Source organism: Erpetoichthys calabaricus, chromosome 1, assembly GCF_900747795.2.
Source record: "Erpetoichthys calabaricus chromosome 1, fErpCal1.3, whole genome shotgun sequence".
In the NCBI taxonomy this organism is placed as follows: domain Eukaryota; kingdom Metazoa; phylum Chordata; class Cladistia; order Polypteriformes; family Polypteridae; genus Erpetoichthys; species Erpetoichthys calabaricus.
The window spans coordinates 301,006,961-301,021,666 of NC_041394.2; the positions used below are offsets into that span (position 1 = coordinate 301,006,961).

Sequence of the window (14,706 nt, forward strand, 5' to 3'; positions counted from 1 at the left end):
TTTAGTTTATACCACATAATGAAACACACATTTTTCATTCTTAGATCTGTTTAATCCAATTCAAGGTCACAGGGATAATAAAATATTGAGTTGTGATATTTTACTGCTACAATGACCTTTTTATGTAAGTCTTGTGTTTGAAACTTCAGAATTTATGTAGTATGGCATCCTCCTGCTCAGACAGTTATATGAAACAAAGAAACCATTAAAAAAGAATATTTATACCTTACTTGCTGTATACTGTATATATTCATAGTAATTCATGAAACATACTAGCTGAAATGTTTGAATTAGAGAAGTAATATCCTTATAAAAATCTCTTTCATGCCTTGTTAGCCAATTCATAGTTGTTGTTTCACTTGTTGAACCTCTACAAATTAAAAGAAGAGGTGAACGATGTGATTGTCATATCAGAGACACTGAGGCTTCTCATGCAATGTATTCCTTGTTTCATTACAGTCTGAAACAGCAATCATGAACTGCTGCATTTGCTTCCCATAGTTGCCCATGGCCATTGCCAAATGACAATGAAATTGCTGTACCAGAGAGTAAGGTTAAAGCCTTAACAGCCAAGATACCAACCATGTGATCCTCTTAAGCTTAAGTTAAATTATTAACTTAGCTAGCATTCTGCTCTAAAGAGCCCTGAATGTGTACCCAGCTTGTCATGGTCAGGTCAGGTTGGGGAGCATGCACTGTTACAGTGCATTGCCAGACACACCACACGACAACACAGCTCGGGATGCCGGTTGGCAATTCCCCAGGCAGACAAGCGGTCCAGTCCCATCCTATGGAAATGACCATCTATCTGCCACAGCCAGGTGTTACGTGGGTGTCCAGTTGCTCGGGTCCTTAGCAATGAGGATCTTATGAGCCGGATCACCCCAGGGGAATCGCGCCACATGATTGTAACTGATGCTCTCCTCACAATGCAGGTAAAGTGCCTCATTCAGGACTCCATGAGAAACCACTCGATCGACACAAAGTCAAACCAGCTGTACCCAAGGATTCTCCAAAGACTCACAGTACCGAAGGAGTCCAGTCTTTGTTTCAGGTCACTGGATAATGTCCATGTCTCACAACCATATAACAAAAACAGGGAGCACCAGGATTCTAGACTTTTTGCATAGATATCGTAACGCCACACGCTCCTTTTCAGCGACCACATGACCTCCCCATGCTCTCCCAGTCTCTCTACTGATTTCATAGGAAGAGACCCCATAGACCTCATGAATGTCACAGCCGAGGTAAGTAAACCTCTCAACGAGGTCAATATTCCCAGACAGACACTCTAGACACACAGAGTTGTCATCACCAGACACCATTCATCAGCAGAGCTGAGTGGCCTAAAAGGAGCATAGGACCTTACAAATGTCTCCATATATATAGCTGCTGACCCACTGACTTCCCTGCAGGCAAGCATCATGGATTTTAACTTAAGGCGTGCTGCTACAGGTAGCCAATGTAATGATCTGAAAGGAGGAGTGACTGTGCCTGTATCGTCTGGTTGAACACTAGATGTGCTGCCATATTCTGAATTATTTACAGCAATTTGGTAACACATACCTCCAGCAGAGAGTTGCAGTATTCCAGACTTAACAAGACAAAAGCCTGGACCATTAGTCAGATACGGTCTGATCTCATAGATTTTGTGTGGAATGAATATGCAAGACCCAGAGACTGTAAGGATATGGCCCTGAAGGACAGCTGGTCATCAGTCACCACTACAAGGTTGTGTACTGACTTGGTAGGTGTTAGTGATAATGAGCCAAGCTGAACAGAGGTGTGGTGTTGAATAGATGGACAAGTTGGCATAACAAAGTGGTCTGTCTTTAAGGTTAAGCTAGAGATGAGGTTGCTTTATGCAGGTTGCAATATCAGTAAGACATGCAGAGATTCTAGGCAATAATACCATGTAGCTCTCCAGAATGAACAACAGGTACATCTGCATATTTATCAGCACAACACCAATGTGAAAAATCATGAAACTGGATGATAGGGCCTAGTGAGGTGGTGTAAAGAAAGAAGAGGAAAGGGCCAACAATAATCATTGGGGTACCTCTGTGGATGCCTGATGCACCCTTGACATCTCTCTTCACAAGGATACAGAGTAGGATCTGTCAAAGAGGTAGGACTCAAACCACATGAGGACACAGTGATGCCAAGGTGATATAAATAAAATTATACATCATGATATTTACAAACTTTTGAGCTGTAATGATATATATTATAGTATAGATATCTTATAATATTTAAACATTCATGTAAACTACAGGGCGGCATGGTGGTGCAGTGGGTAGCGCTGCTGCCTCGCAGTTAGGAGACCTGGGTTCGCTTCCCGGGTCCTCCCTGCGTGGAGTTTGCATGTTCTCCCTGTATCTGTGTGGGTTTCCTCCCACAGTCCAAAGACATGCAGGTTAGGTGGATTGGCGATTCTAAATTGGCCTTAGTGTGTGCTTGTGTGTGTCCTGCGGTGGGTTGGCACCCTGCCCGGGATTGGTTCCTGCCTTTTGCCCTGTGTTGGCTGGGATTGGCTCCAGCAGAACCCCGTGACCCTGTGTTTGGATTCAACGGGTTGGAAAATGGATGGATGGATGGATGTAAACTACAATTAAACAAATCAGAGAACAAACTTACCAAATAATACAGTAAATACTGTTTTAGAATGAAACTTGTCTTTTAGTTCAAAAATCTCTTTAAAAATTCCACAATGTTCCACCTCAGATGTAGTGTTAATTCAGTGGGGTGAACAAAACAATTGCATAAAAATGTGAGGCAACTAAAGCATTTTTTTAACACAGTCCCTTCATTTCAGGGGATCAAAAGTAATTGGACAAATTAAATAACTGGAAATAAAATGTTCATTTCTAATACTTGGTTGAAAACCCTTTGCTGGCAATGACAGCCTGAAGTCTTGAACTCATGGACATCACCAGTTGCTGGGTTTCCTCCTTTTTAATGCTCTGCCAGGCCTTTACCGCAGCGGCTTTCAGTTGCTGTTTGTTTGTGGGTCTTTCTGTCTGAAGTTTAGTCTTCAACAAGTGAAATGCATGCTCAATTGGGTTAAGAGCAGGTGACTGACTTGGCCATTCAAGAATTTTCCACTTCTTTGCTTTAATAAACTCCTGGGTTGCTTTGGCTGTATGTTTTGGGTCATTGTCCATCTGTATCATGAAATGCCGCCCAATCAATTTGACTGCATTTAGCTGGATTTGAGCAGACAGTATGTCTCTGAACACCTCAGAATTCATTCAGCTGCTTCTGTCCTGCGTCACATCATCAATAAACACTAGTGTCCCAGTGCCACAGGCAGCCATGCACGCCCAAGCCATCACACTGCCTCCACCGTGTTTTACAGATGATGTGGTATGCTTTGGATAATGAGCTGTTCCACGCCTTCTCCATACTTTTTTCTTGCCATTATTCTGGTAGAGGTTGATCTTGGTTTCATCTGTCCAAAGAATGTTTTTCCAGAACTGTGCTGGCTTTTTTAGATGTTCTTTAGCAAAGTCCAATCTAGCCTTTCTACTCTTGAGGCTTATGAGTGGCTTGAACTTTGCAGTGCACCCTCTGTATTTACTTTCATGCAGTCCTCTCTTTATGGTAGACTTGGATATCGATACGCCTACCCCCTGGAGAGTTTTGTTCACTTGGTTGGCTGTTGTGAAGAGGTTTCTCTTCACCATGGAAATTATTCTGCGATCATCCACCACTGTTGTCTTCTGTGGACGTCCAGGTATTTTTGCGTTGCTGAGTTCACCGGAGCTTGTTTTCTTTCTCAAGATGTACCAAACTGTAGATTTTGCCACTCATAATATTGTAGCAATTTCTCGGATGGGTTTTTTCTGTTTTCGCAGCTTAAGGATGGCTTCTTTCACCTGCATGGAGAGCTCCTTTGACCGCATGTTGTCTGTTCACAGCAAAATCTTCCACATGCAAGCACCACACCTCAGATCAACTCCAGGCCTTTTATCTGCTTAATTGATAATGACATAATGACGGACTTGCCCACACCTGCCCATGAAATAGCCTTTGAGTCAATTGTCCAATTAATTTTGAGCCCCTGAAATGAAGGGATTGTGTTAAAAAATGCTTTAGTTGCCTCACATTTTTATGCAATCGTTTTGTTCACCCCACTGAATTAAAGCTGAAAGTCTGCACTTCAACTGCATCTGAGTTGTTTCATTTAAAATTCATTGTGGTAATGTACAGAACGAAAATTAGAAAAAAGTTGTTTCTGTCCAAATATTTATGGACCTAACTGTAGTTGTCTGGAGGAGAGTGTTGGAATTTTAATGAGTAATAATCAATAAGACGGCCAACCAGGAGGATGCCATAATAAATGTGGGATTAATCCAATAATTCGGAAAGCCTCCTACTTTATTTACCTTACCTTTCTCTGTTGTTAGAGGCAGGTCTCCGTATATCAAGGAAACTGAGGCATACTTGTTTAAAGAAACACAATAATACAATTTATTGATAAACATAAGGAGCGTAGAAATATGATAAGACAGACTAGACTAGACTAGACAAACATATGACATATAGGCTGGCTGTTTACTGGTATTTAGAGTTCTGTTTTATCTTGGCACAGATAAATAGTTTACAATAGCCATGTCTTTATGGATGATGTCTGATGTTGGGTAGAGTTGTTGCTTTGTTTTTGCTCTAGGTTCAAGGGGAAGATTCTTCATATGGTGGAGTGCAGTCATTTTGTTTTCTGCATGATCCCTGAGAGTTCTATGCTGCTGCTTTCTCTGTTTGCTTTCTGTTGTTTGGTCTTTTGCTGTGCCATCTGCATCTTAGGGAAGAACATTTCTCTTTGTGGCTCAAGAATGTAAATGATGAAGTTCTGTTCTTGAAGAGATGGCTACTTCTTAGTCTTCAGACTGGCTCACTGTTTAGCTTGACTGGATCTCAGCTCTCAAGATAACAAAGAGAACAGTTTGCCAGGTTCAACTGTCTTGAAGATAGAGCAGCTCATAACTTTTTAGGTTTCAGAAAGTCATTTTGCATATTTCTCCATCCAACCTCCTCCTCCTCAGAGAATCCCCAGAGAGTTCAGTGAGTGTTCAGCGGATATCCCAGAGAGAGAGAGAGATTCTTCTTCTACCTCAAAAGTTTGGGTGCATGTATAGTTTTAAAGTAAGGTTGAACCTTGTCATGATTGGATTAAAGTCACTTTCAGGTACATAACCAGGGCCTTCTAATAGGTGGTTGCTTCCAGCCATCTTAGTTGTTCTTTGAATTATTGGTCTTTCTCCTTGCTTGGGTTAATTTCACACCTTCTGGAGAGATGTCAGTTCACTTCTAATTTATACCATTGTTATTACATGAAGTCCAGGCAGATTGTAGTACAATCTGGAGTTCAGTCACTTAGTTTGTAATGCATGGAAGGTGGGGAGGGGGGGGGGGCGGGGGGGGTTATGAAGCTGAATGCCTGCTCCCTGTTAAACCTGCTTTCTTAACAGGCTTGGTGTACCACAAAAGCACAGCAGAATGGACAAATGCACACTTTGTAGTACAAGAGTGAGACAGTTCACATTTGGGTAGCAACACAGGAGATGTGCAAGTATGTGTAGTGTATGTGATTCAGTATCTGCAGCAGCATTTTGGATCAGCTGTACTCAAATAATTTTTTTAAGGCATGTCAGTCATGATCAGGGCCACCTTAAGGATATATTGTGCTCCTGGACAGATTCGGTTGCAAGTGCCCAGAAAGAACCACCCAAAATAGAGTCCCCCTTGGAAATCAGTGCCATTGCATTCATATATGAAACAACTTTTTGCTACCCCTAGGCTCGTGCCTAATCAGCCTATGTGAAGAACTAGTCCTGTTCATGACCAAGTACCATTTTCCATCAGCCCTACCATTTTCACAGAGAAAACCCTTCTCATTCATTGCCTTCTTCTTCTATCTCCAAAGTCCAACCACCACATACTTCATTGTGTCAGAAAGTAACAGAATAACCACTCTTTACCGTGCACATTACTTTTGCAATAAGTAACAAAGAAGTGCTATACCGCGGTAAAAACAGATTTCTTCCATTTGACAAATTTCTACCAGTGTCTCATTTCTGCAGGCGTGCCATGCACCACTAGTGGCAAGGAGGATCTGATTGTTCACTTTATCAAAGGCTGTGGAGAAATCTAGAAATATGAGGATAGATGACATGTTGGTAGCTATGGCCAGATGTGTAGAGCTGTCTCAAGGACAAGCCATCTTTAAGCCTGACTAATTAGTATCAAGCAGTCTATTCTGTTGAAGTAAGGAAGAGATTTGGTTAGAGACAGCTTGTTTTAAGTGTTTTGGATAGAAACACTAATTGAGATGGGCTGACTGTGGACTTTTTGAGAGCAGGAATTATTAGAGCATGTTTGAACACAGCAGGAAATGTGCCTGTGCTGAGTGAAGTTTTGACAATGTGTGTGACTGCAGAAATAAGTGAGGGAGAGACAGTCTAGAGAAGATGTGGTCAGGTGGACATGTAGTGTGTTGACTAGGTGGTAGGCTGTGAACATCAGTAGTGAAGAGAGGGGTGAAAGTGGAGAGTATTGTGGTGTGTTTAAGAGAGAACAGACTGGCTGCTGATGACAGCACCTTTTCCTGAAAAAAGTTGCAAAGCCATCAACAGTCAAGAAGGGTTAGGGCTGGAGGCGGTGAAGAGTTGAGAGATGTGAAAGCAAAGAACATGCAGAAGAGAGAAAAGACGTCAATACTTATCCAGGTCAGCCTGGGCCATTGACTTCCTCCAGCACCTTTTATATGTCCTAAGCTCTGTCTGTAGGTTACATAGAGCTTCAGAAAACTTAGGGCAGGAGGATTTTTCATGTGTACGCCTAGAGGAGAGAGAACAGATGGAATCAAGGCAAGAGGGCAGCATTGGTATCAAGCGAAGAGAAGTGATGAGTATTAAGGAGAGTACAGTAGATTAGGGAAAAGAAATTGGTGAGAGAGAGAGTGGAGGTGATGGCAAAAGTATACACTGTGTGGAATAGCAGTGGGAGAGAAGGGAAAACTCAGAGTGAACTGAATGAAACAGTTATGGGATGTGTGTAGTGGAGTGACAGTTACGTTTGTGGTTGTGCAGTTCTGTAAGAGAATGAGATCCAACAGTTTACCTGCTTTGTAAGTTGGTGTGGTATGGAGCTGTATAGGATTGAAAGAGGAATGAAGAGAAAGGAAGTCTGTAGCAGAAGAACCGTCCAGGTGGATGTTTAGGTCCCCGCAGATTACAATTGGACTGCTGTCATCTGGAATAAAGGAGAGAAGCATGTCCGGCTCATCAAGGAAGTTCTTTAGCAGACCTGAAAGACAATATAAAACAATAATCTTAATCTTATTAGAGAAGGAGATAGTGCAGTACCTAGGAGTATGAGTCTCCATTTCTTAGAGATCAGTATAGTTATTCTTCCAGAGGAATGATAGGTAAGAGAGAAATGGACTCTGGAGGTAAGAACTGTGGATGTTGCTGTATTTCTTGGTTCGATCAATGTTTCATTCACTACCACAGCTTTGAGTCCACTTTGGGTGGTAAATGCTGAATTAAAGTCTGCCTTGTTGACTGCAGACTGAAACAGTTCGACAGGTCAAAGAAGGGAGTCTCTAAATGGGTGGCTTGACAAAGCATTCAAAGAATGTTAGCATTTCACCCTCTCTTGCTAGTCTGCCAGTTTTAATACTATTGCCTACCTGCCTATGTTCTTAATTTCCGGCTAGTTTTTAACTTGCTCTTTTAAATAGCAAACAATATAATAGAACTTTTTGCACACTTGCTTGTCTTGTTTCATGTCTCTCTTTTGCTAATGGTCATCTTCCTGGATATGCCCATCTGAATCTGCCATTTTCATTTAACAAATTACACTGTTGCACTAGCACAATGAGGTACTTTCTTATGCTCCAACAATGAGACTTTGCTTTGAAATGCAGGAGCAGCTTTCAATGCGCTGTGCTGAGTAGCCTGCCTTCTCACAGTTAATACCATCATAACATAACGTAAAGGCTTGATGCCATTGATTTATGTTAATAACAGCCTCCTGAGAATGGGAAATGTTTAAACTAGGTGGCTAACATGGCATTAAAGAGAGATGGGAAAGGGGTTAAATATTAGCTGAATCAATGTTTTGATTGGTTACATTAATATCAGTGACACATTCCTATGATAAATTTGTAGAAGAGAGAAGAGATTGTGTTCCTCGTAAAACAGTTGTTTGTAGCTATATTCATTAACAGAAATGTAGATTGTAACTCCTACATTTAGGAGATGGACATTTAGAGAATGTAATTCATCAGGAATCGTTTGATATTTCTGCTCTGAAGCAATGTAAACATTGAACTCAATTTCATAAATTAGCAAGCTTTATCTGACGGAGGTTTTGATATTATGGAAGAACTACTGGTACATAAACAGTCAAGTAGGCTGTCATTCTTTCTTGTTGTTTTCTTTTTGCTCAGCCTATTGGATTTGATTTTTGCTGTTTTCTTGCATGTCTTTCTTTGTTAATCTGTTTTTCTAGCCACCTCAGTTTGGATTTAATTACTCATCTTCTGAGCTCCTAGGAGGTTTTGATGTCATTGCAACAATTATCATATTTATATTCATTAGAGAGCAGGGGTGTGCTTGTGCTTAGCAGGTGTGCCAGCATGTGTGTTTTCCATGTAGCATCACAAGTGGTTGTTTTTTTCCTTCAGGAAATGGGGAGTTCTCAGTTTTTCTGATATTTCCAGACCAACAAACAGTTTCTCATTTCAAAATTTCTTGTTGTTGTCCCTCTTTTAACAGTAGGATCCATAAAGCCTATAAAAGAAATCGTAATGCCAGGCCACCTTAAATTCCTTTGCACCTCTTCATCAGCGTCTTTGTTTTGCAAATGTGTAAATCAGCACAAGCAGCAGGCAGCCTGCTATCCCATCCCCCACTGACGGAGCTGTAATGGGGTGCAAAATCCTCAGAGCTCAAGTCTGTTTGCCTGGGTGTGAGGTACCTTGAATTGTATAGGGTAAATAATATATCATTATTTGGAATTCATACATTTCATGTGTGTTCCATGTCTACAATGATCTGGGTAAATGTTGGATGACAGGAAATGCGAGGCAAGAAATGTTGAACACATAACTAAATCAGAAACTTTTTCATGTTATAGTAATAATTGATAAAATGTTGATGTGAAGTGTATAATGTGTGAAGACTGAAGTCCAAATATCAAATAAATACTTTCACAAAAGGTATAACAAAACAAGTACTCCTTTATTCAAAATATAACCACAGAAAAAGAAATTATTCAGTTTACATGTTACTGTCAATATGTAAAAACAGAAGTCAAAATATCAGTTGCATGGCTGGCTTAGAGGTAAGAACAGCTGCTTTTAAATCATGAGGTTGTGGGTTCAATCCTTGGTCTTCCTTGCATTTTCCATTTTGAGTAGTGAGCTGCTATTGTTATTACTATTATATAATAAAAACATACATTTGATTTGAATTTGTAACACCGGTTGTAAAATTTTGCTACTTGTAAAAGTTTTTTTTTTTTTGTTCATTTTTTTTTCTCTCAGTCACCAACTTGCCTCTCCCACTCTGAGTTGATGGCATTTATCTCCATTCTATTCACAAGAACAGTGATGACCACAGTTTGCGCTGTGGTTGATGCTTGGTCAGAACTATTTGTTGTACCGCCAGTCAAAGATACAGTGACCGGTATCAGAGTATCATGCTGGATTTGCGTTTTCACAACAAAGACACCAGTGCAGAATGTGTGAAAATGACAGATTTGCTGCAATCTCGGACATCTGGCAGCATTATGTTGAAACCTATGTTTTGAGTTACAACCCAGGGCAACATATTACTGTTGATGAGCACCTGTTTCCAACCAAGGTTCGTTAACCTTTCTTGCAATACATCTCAATCAAGCCTGACAAATTTGGCCATTCCTTATTTAGTAAAAGATCCCAGTTGTCCCATGGCAGGAAGACTTTCCGAGACTGTGGTCATAAAGCTTAAGGAGCCATTTATGGACAAAGACAGAGCTGTAACAACAGATAACTTCTTCATGTCATTTTCACTGGCTAATAGACTGCTGCACTGCAACACAACTCTGCTTGGCACCATAAATAAACTGGAACGGGAACTTCCACCTGCAGCTAAAGTCACTTTAGTACATGTGCAATTCTCCATGCTAGTGTTTAGATCTGGCAGTGACATGTTGACAGTGTATGCGCACAAAAAGAAGAAGTCTGTCTGCATTCTCAGCACCATGCACCATAATGCAGAGATTGGCCAATATCTAAAAAAACATGTTCAAATGGCAACTCATGTTCAAATGACACAGCATTTTCAAATAATGGTGTTTCCATGCATGGATGTTTGTGTGTGTGCATGAGAGAGACAGAGACCAATTTGATATCATTCAAGTGGTTACTAGAATATAAAATAAACAGTTTCACAAAGGTAAAACTGAATTAAAAAAAAAATTCAAGTAACAACAAGATACCAAGAAGACATGGTTCACTAGCATTTCTGTGTCTGCTTATATCCCTTCAGTGATATCTTTTACAAGTACCAAAACTTTACACTGGTTGTTACAGACTCAAATCAAACGTTTGTTTTTATTATGTAATAATAAAGTAGCAGGTCACTAGTCAAAACGGTACATGCAGGGAAGACCCAAGATCGAACCCACAGCCTCTTCATTTAGAAGCAGCAGTTCTTAGCTCTAAACCAGCTGTGCAATTGATATTTTGGCTTTGGTTTTTACATATTGACAGCAACATGTAAATTGAATAATTTCTTTTTCTTTGGTTATATTCTTGAATAGTCTTGTGGTGTGTTGGCACCCTGCTCGGGATTGGTTCCTGCCTTGTGCCCAGTGTTGGCTGGGATTGGCTCCAGCAGACCCCCGTGACCCTGTGTTCGGATTCAGCGGGTTGGAAAATGGATGGATGGATGGATATTCTTGAATAAAGCCTCACTTGTTTTGTTATACTTTTTGTGAAAGAGTTTATTTGATACTTGGTCTTCATTCTTCACACATTATACACTTCTCGTTTTAGTAATGTGTTCAGCATTTCTTGCCTCACATTTCCTGTCATCCTACACTTGCACAGATCGTTGTAGACACGGAACACACATGAAATGTATGTATTCCAAATAATGATATATTATTTACCCTATACAATTTCAGACACCTAACTCCCAGATAAAGAGACTTCAGCATCTGACTTGACTTACAGTAAGCTGCCTCAGTGGAAGATGAGTGAGAAGGTTGGCTGCTGCAGGGGCTGATTGACACGTTTGCAAAACAAAGACACTGATGAAGAGGTGCGAAGGAATTTAAGGCATTACGTCTTTTCACGTAGGCTTCAGAGATTCTAGTGTTAACACTTTCTGCAGCTTCTTATGTGTGTATCCCTTTAGTTTTCTTTTGCGGTTTTTATGTGTACCTTCTTTGTTTTTGGCACAGTGGTATTTTGCTTTACTCATTAGGAACTAATTCTCTGCAGGCAGATCTCCATATCAGGTGCTTGAAGTAAGTATTTGCAGATTCCCAAAAAGGCCATCACACTGACTTGCTTTTATTGTGTTGGTGGCAGAGACTGAAGGGCATATGTAGGATGCAATGGAGGTACTATATCTCTCAACTGGCCTTGGAAGCATCTGATAATTCCCCAGGAGCAGTTGAAAGTAGTTGCTGAGATTGTGCCTGTGTTTAGAGTGTTCTTGATGTCAGTGTTTACACATCTGTGACATTCAAAGTAAATTCACAGAGCATCATAAAGCCCTTAGCTTGAAAGCATCTGACTGTGGGGCAGGGTGTGAATTTTCATTGATCATCATATACTTGTTTAGATTTGCAGTCTGCTGCTATTCTGTATGTACTTGGGTTTAGTGTTGAAGAGCTACAAGTCTTTTATTAAACAATCTGGATAATGATAATCTGTCTGCACTGCATGCAGAGCAACTTCTTCAAGCATATTTTACTAGACCTCTTTCTGCACAACAGGGTATGCTTTGTGTGCCACTTTCATATGTTCTGGGACCAAACCCAATCAACTCTTCATTGTCCTTTATCAATCTCAGTCAGCAACTTCACAATTTTCATGATTTATTCCACTATATGACTGTTTAATCTGAGCACTGTATCACTAGAGTAAACCTCAAACTAATTTTAACTTTGTCTTTTTAACTTGCAGTATCTTGCATTTGTTATAACAAATGGTTACAATTGCTTATATGTTATTTTTACAGATTTCGAACTCTCTTTGTTGCTGGAGAACGCTGTGATATTGACACCCTAAATTGGGCAAAGAAAATCTTCAAGGTGCCTGTGTTAGATCATTGGTGGCAGACTGGTAAGTACAATGTAATTGCACTGGGATCCTAAAAAGGATGACTATTGCACTTCTTTCTAGAAGTCCATATGGAACACATTTCCATCCAATTCTGAGATGAGAATGTGAATGCAGTGGTGGTCTGTTTTATAATGAAGTGGGTAGAATAGTGAATATACCCTGAAAGTCAAGTTAAGGTCCATTTTTTTCATCTGGGTTGAAGACTTTCAGACTGTGAAGGGAAAAGACACATAAGTCACTTTATTGGTATTTTTCACAGACTTTTCCCTTGTCTCTTTTAATTTAGTCCCAGTAAGCTCAGCTAAGTAAAAGCAACTTTGGCAATATATAGTGAAGGGATATGTACTACCCTTATCCAGAACACAATGCCAAAACCATGTCATTTATCGGAAGTAATAAATTTTATTATGCAAGAAAAAAAGATACACATTGAGGGTTAGACACTGTGAGAATACAAAGTAAAGAATACATAAAGAGAAAGGAATCCCAGTTTACATCATCATTGGTAATAAGCTACAAGTTCTTGTCCATATACCCTAATCCCAAACTCATGGCTCAAGCGCAAAAGACTGTGACCTACTCCATAAGCTGATGCCTTATTTAGGAACAGGTTAACTGTTTTATATAACACAGAGATCTAGTTTTCAGAATATTCTGTGTTTTCTCACAAGGACCATCTCTGCTTTTGTTTCCAGTTGGAGAGGTTCTGTGCTAATGCTTGCTTTCACCTGTGGATTCTTTCAGTTATGCAATAGCCCTGTCAGTGTGTTTTTTTGTGTATCTCATACTTTAATTCTGGGCATTCCAGTTGATTGGTACCCTAACCCCACTGGCATCAGCTTTCCTGCTGGAACTTGGAATGCCAAGATGATCACCTGTGGGGTACCCACCAGCTTTACCCCTGATGCTAATTGTTTCCCTTTGCATTTTGTAGTATTTACATGTTTTGCTGGATCAAAAGCCCGAATAGCATTTGTTTCTGTATTTTACCTGGAGACTCTGAGTCACTATGGCCAACCTTTTCTTCTGTGTCACTCTGCCTTACTGACCTGGTGCTCTGTATTTTCATCATCTTTGCTGTTTCCTGGCTAAACATTGGATTTCCACTGTGCTACAATATTTTCGCAATTAACTTATCTGAGTTAAACTATTTGTCAATAGCAAATGGTCACACTGGAATAACCCTACCCCTAACCCTAAGCCAGCCTCTAATCTCTTTAAAAAATCTTTCATTCACAGCTTAATTTAAAGTATGGTCACAGGAGATTGTGAAGGCCCAAGGCTGTGCTAGAGAGCTCATCAGCACTGTAACACTGATGCATGTCATCCTGCTCAGTGTGTTTATCACAGCGTTGTCAATGTGTCAGATTTGCACTATATTTAAATAAACTCCAGATATGGATATGTGGGCAGCACATGGTCTGTCAACAGTAAAGCACCGGTACTGTCTGAATTCCTTACAGACTACAATCTCGATATTTTATCCTTAATAGAAACATGGCAAAACCTAGAATATACATCTCTAAATGTGGCGACTCCATTTAGCTATGGTTTCTTAGCATCGGCATGCAGATCAGGTCATGGCAGTTAACTGACCGTAATTGTTAGATTTGATCAAGACCTCAAATAAACATCAATTAAATTGATTTCCATTGCGTGTTTGGCTCTAAACCTGATAACAAATCCAGTCCTCCTCCCACTCATTATTCTCTTTCATTTTCAAGTGATCTGACTGAATTGTTAACTCAGTTAACTTTTCTTTCCCTGACAATTATCCATCCATCCATCCATTTTCTAACCCGCTGAATCCGAACACAGGGTCACGGGGGTCTGCTGGAGCCAATCCCAGCCAACACAGGGCACAAGGCAGGAAACAATCCCGGGCAGGGTGCCAACCCACCGCAGGACACACACAAACACACCCACACACCAAGCACACACTAGGGCCAATTTAGAATCGCCAATCCACCTAACCTGTATGTCTTTGGACTGTGGGAGGAAACCGGAGCGCCCGGAGGAAACCCACGCAGACACGGGGAGAACATGCAAACTCCACGCAGGGTGGACCCGGGAAGCGAACCCGGGTCTCCTAACTGCAAGGCAGCAGCGCTACCACTGCGAGTGTGTACTTATATTTGTACAAGTAAGCTTAAACACGTTGTATTATTTGTTAATAATTGTCTTCTTATAGTTTTTTTTGTTTATTGTTGCTTATTCTAATTCAGAACTTTGGATTTCTGGACCCTATTATTTAGTGTTAAATTTTGTATATTTATTTCTATTAAGTGTTTATGCAGTTTTCTTCTGTTTTTATAGTACTCATTTGAATGTTTTTGGACAGATTCGAGCATGAGAAAGGC

At 40.4% G+C, this 14,706-nt stretch overlaps 1 protein-coding gene across 2 annotated transcripts in view; it reads left to right on the forward strand.

Moving 5' to 3' along the window:
- Positions 1-14,706, forward strand: part of acss3 (acyl-CoA synthetase short chain family member 3) — a 228,480-nt gene that overhangs the window by 106,082 nt on the left and 107,692 nt on the right. For both annotated transcript variants that reach the window (XM_028817153.2, XM_051919742.1), the window contains one exon: positions 12,243-12,346. In XM_028817153.2, coding sequence (XP_028672986.1) covers positions 12,243-12,346 — 104 coding nt within the window. The remainder of the gene's footprint in view (positions 1-12,242; positions 12,347-14,706) is intronic.